Here is a 4474-nt window from a genome sequence, read left to right as displayed (position 1 = left end):
CACAGCTTCTTTAGCTAATCATCTATCATAGGACACCAGTTGCTTCCAAGTCCTGGCCACTGTGAATAATGCTGCTATGAACATCGGTGTGCAAATATCTTTTCGAATATGAGTTTTCAAGTCTTTGGGGTAAATATTGTAGTAGAGGGATTGCTGGATCATATGGTAGGTCAATTCTTAGTTTTTTGAGGAACCTCCATACCGCTTTCCACAGTGGCCGTACAAATTTGCAGTCTCCCCAGCAGTGTATGAGGGTTCCTATTTCTCCACATCCTCTCCAACATTTGTTATTACTTGTCCTGTTGATTATAGCTATTCTAACAGATGGTTCTGATTTGCATTTCTCTAATAGCTAACGATGTTGAGCATCTTTTCATATATTTTTTGGTCATTTTTATGTCCCCTGGGGAGAAAGAAGTGTCTGTTCAGGTCCCCTGCCCATTTTTTTATTGGATCATTTGTTTTCTTTTGTTGTTATTCAGTCGTATGAGTTCTTTGTATATTTTGGATATTAGGCCCTTATTAGAGGTGTTGTTTGCAAATATATTTTCCCACTGAGATGGTTGTCTCTTTACCTTGCTGACGATTCCTTTTGCTGAGCAGAAGCTTTTTAGTTTGATATAGTCCCATTCATTTATTTTTGCTTTTACTTCCCTTGCCTTTCAGGTCAAATTCATAAAATCTTCTTTAAGTCCAAGGTCCTTGAGTTTTGTTCCTGTGTTTCCTTCTATGCATTTTATTGTGTCAGGTTTTATACTCAGGTCCTTAATCCATTTTCAGTTAATTCTGGTATGGTGAGAGACAACAGTCTAATTTCATTCTTTTGCAAGTGGCTTTCCAATTCCCAAGCACCAATAATGAAGAGGCTTTCCTTTCTCTACTGTATGTTTCTGGCATTTTTGTCAAAAATTATTTGCCAATATAAATATGGGTTTACTTCTGGACTCTCGATTCTGTTCCTCTCGTTCATGTGTCTGTTTTGCTGCCAAAACCATGTGGTTTTGATGACTGTCGCTGTAGTATAATTTGAAGTCAGGCAGAGTGATGCCTCCAGCCTCATTCTTTTTTCTCAGGATGGCTTTGGCGATTCAGGATCTTTTGGGCTTCCATACAAATCTGATGATTTTTTTGTTCTATTTCTTTAAAAAATGCCAATGAGATTTTGATGGAGATCACATTAAATCTGTATAATGCTTTAGGTAATATGGTCATTTTAACTATGTTGATTCTTCCAATCTAAGAACACAGAATATCTTCCCATTTCTTTGTATCTTCTTTGATTTCTTTTAATAGGGTCTTGTGGTTTTCATTATATAGGTCCTTCAAATGTTTTGTTAAATTTATTCCTAAGCATTTTATTCTTTTTGTTGCAACTGCAAAAGGAATTATTTTTTCCACTTCTTCTGACGCTTCATTATTAGAGTATAGGAACGCTATGGAATTTTGAACATTGATTTTGTATCCAGAGGCTTTACTCTATTTGCTTATTGTTTCTAGTAGTGTTCTGGCGGAGTCTTTAGGGTTTTCTATATAGAGAATCATGTCATCCGCAAATAGTGACAGTTTGACTTCTTTGTTTCCTATTTTGATGCCTTTTATATCTTTCTCTTGCCTGACGACACTCGCTAGGACCTCCAATGTCATATTGAATACCAGTGGCGATAGTGGACAGCCTTGCCTTGTTCTTGATCTTGGAAGGTTTTTAGTTTTTCACCATTAAGTATAATGTTGGCCGAGGGTTTGTCATATATGGCCTTTATTATGTTAATGTACTTTGCTTCTATATCGATTTTGTTAAGTGTTTTGATCATAAATGGATACTGTATCTTGTTGAAGGCTTTTTCTGCATCTATTGAAATGATCATATGATTCTTATTTTTTAATTTGTTTACATGGTATATCACATTAATCGATTTGTGTATGTTGAATCATCCCTGTGCCCCTGGGATGAAGCCCACTTAATCGGTGTATAATCTTTTTAATATGTTACTGTATTCGGTTCGCTAGTATCTTATTTAGGATTTTTGCATCTGTGTTCATGAAAGATATTTGTCTATAGTTTTCTTTTTTTGTGTTATCTTCACCAGGTTTTGGTATCAAGGCAATAATGGCCTCATAAAATGAGTTGGGAAGTATTGCCTCCTCTTCGATTTCTTGGAAGAGTCTGAGGAGAATAGGTATTAAATATTCATTGAATGTTTGGTAGAATTCACCGGTGAAGCCATCTGGTCCTGGACTTTTACTTTTTGGTAGGTTTTTGATGATTGTTTCAATTTCCATACTGCTGATCAGTCTATTTAGATTTCCCAGATCTTCTTGATTCGGTCTAGGAAGATTGTATTTTTCTAAGTACTGGTCCATTTCTTCTCGGTTATTGAATTTGGTGTTATATACTTTTTGATAGTATTCTTGCATGATCCTTTGTATTTCTGCAATGTCAGTTGTAATTTCCCCTTTCATCCCGGATTGTTTGTGTCCTTTCTTTTTCTTTAGTGAGTCTAGCCAGGGGTTTGTCAATTTTATTAACCTTCTCAAAGAACCAGCTCTTTGTTGTATTTATTTTTTCTACTGGTTTTTTTTTTTGTTTTCAATTTCATTTATTTCTGCTCTAATTTTGATTATTTCTATCCTTCTGCTAACTTTAGGCTTCATTTGTTTGAAAAATAAAAATTCTATATTGCTTATACTTTAGTTTATAACTATAATTCTCTGTTCCTTTCTTTTTATTTTGTCATGTTTATACATAAGATGACTTCACTTATAACTCTATTTTGCCCCCATTGATTATTTTATTCCACTTTTGAAAGACCATTCTCTTTGAAATTTAGTTCTGTCATCATGGTATGAGCTTATAAACTGAAACTACAAAACATTCATCATTTCTTGGTTAATAATAATAATAAGCAGTAACTGAGAACAAAACCCTACGAGCCATCACTCAATACCACTTTGCAAGGAGTTGAGTGCTAAGCTACTAACAAATGTCTCTCCTTGGTATAATCCTGAGCATCTGCTGGTAAAGATGGTAAACCATGACAACTGCATCTTCTTAGCACTAATGATGGGGCAAAAGTTAAGACTCTCGAAGAAAAAGGAAGGAAGGGAGAAAAGATAGAAGGAAAAGTAGAAAGATAAAGAGGAGGGAGGTAAGGAAGAAGAAAGAAAAAAGAGAAGAAAGGAAGTTGGGAGGGAGGGAGGAAGGAAGGAAACAGGAAAGGAAAATCACATTTTGTTTTTGTAGTATCTTTATAGAGATCCTGTGCCAGTTACTTTTGAAGAATTAGGTATATGCCTCCTATACCAGCTATTTAGATAAAGTTTCTGTGGGGAAAGTGATCACAGCACTATTCTAAGTGGCAGTAATTCTGCCTAGTTCACAGGAATGAGATATTGGTGTAATATCAGAAAACCTCCCTATAAAATACTAGTCAATTACAAAGGAAAATGACATATTTGAGAGGTGGAGAAACCTTGCAGACACTAACACGATAAGGTAATCAGGGTTAACATCACCAGTGATGGGATGGTCAACATTGTGTGTCTCCTGATATGACCCATTAAGAAAAAGAAAGTATCATTTCTGTGAGTTCCTTGCTAAGATTGCATGGCCTGAATCTGGTCATAAGGAAACACTAGACAGTGTGTGTTGGGGTCCCCAAGGCTACACTGCATTCATTGATTTCTAAGAAGACTTACAGAACTCAGCATACAGTTGTACTCACGGGTATGATTTACTACAGTAAAAGAACACAAACCAAAATCAGCAAAGGGAAAAGCAAATGGGACAAAGTCCAGAGGAAACTAGGAGTAAGCTTCCAAGAGTCCTCTCCCAGTGAAGTCACACAAGCCACCCTTATTCCCCCAGGACTGTCGTAATAACACATGCCAAATACTGTCCACCAGGGAAGAAGTTCTTTAGAGATTCGGTGTCTAGCTTTTTATTAAGAGATGGTCAAGTAGGCACATATTAAAATTCCAGACTCCCAGAAGGAAAGCATAAGACATATCACTTGTCCAGTTTAGGCACAGAGAGCTACTCTTAGCAGTTAGGGTGGTGGGAACCCTTCAGAAATCCAAGTTCCCTGATGCTATCCAATCTCCAACTTTGTCTACAGGCCTTTCAAGAAACAGTAATCAGGCCTGCTATGTTAACTTTTTTATGCACAAAGGCCAATTCAGGAAAAGACTGAAGAGCTATTCCAGATTGAAGGTATGTGAAGAGGTAAGTCAAATAAGTGCAATACATATTCCTAGATAGGATCCTGGACTGGAAATGAAAAACAAATGTTGCTGGGACAGCTGCTGCAATGGAAATGGTGTCTATGAATTGGAGAAAGTGGTGTTGAAGATTTGTATGCTGGTTATGTAGAAAAGTATCCTTGTTTTTGGAAACTATACAGCTGAATATGTAAGAGTAAAGGAGCCTAATGTCTACAATTTGCTAAAAAGGTTCAGAAAAAAATATTAATGAGTA

General features: G+C 36.3%; 1 protein-coding gene across 1 annotated transcript in view; it reads right to left on the bottom strand.

Annotated features, from left to right (window-relative positions):
* Positions 1 to 4474, bottom strand: part of MOB1B (MOB kinase activator 1B) — a 25784-nt gene that overhangs the window by 12693 nt on the left and 8617 nt on the right. The window contains exon 6 of the mRNA XM_023530850.1: positions 4292 to 4441. Within this exon, the coding sequence (XP_023386618.1) occupies positions 4292 to 4441 (150 nt within the window). The remainder of the gene's footprint in view (positions 1 to 4291; positions 4442 to 4474) is intronic.

Source organism: Pteropus vampyrus, unplaced genomic scaffold, assembly GCF_000151845.1.
Source record: "Pteropus vampyrus isolate Shadow unplaced genomic scaffold, Pvam_2.0 Scaffold56, whole genome shotgun sequence".
Lineage (NCBI taxonomy): Eukaryota > Metazoa > Chordata > Mammalia > Chiroptera > Pteropodidae > Pteropus > Pteropus vampyrus.
This window is presented reverse-complemented; position numbering and strand designations above follow the sequence as displayed.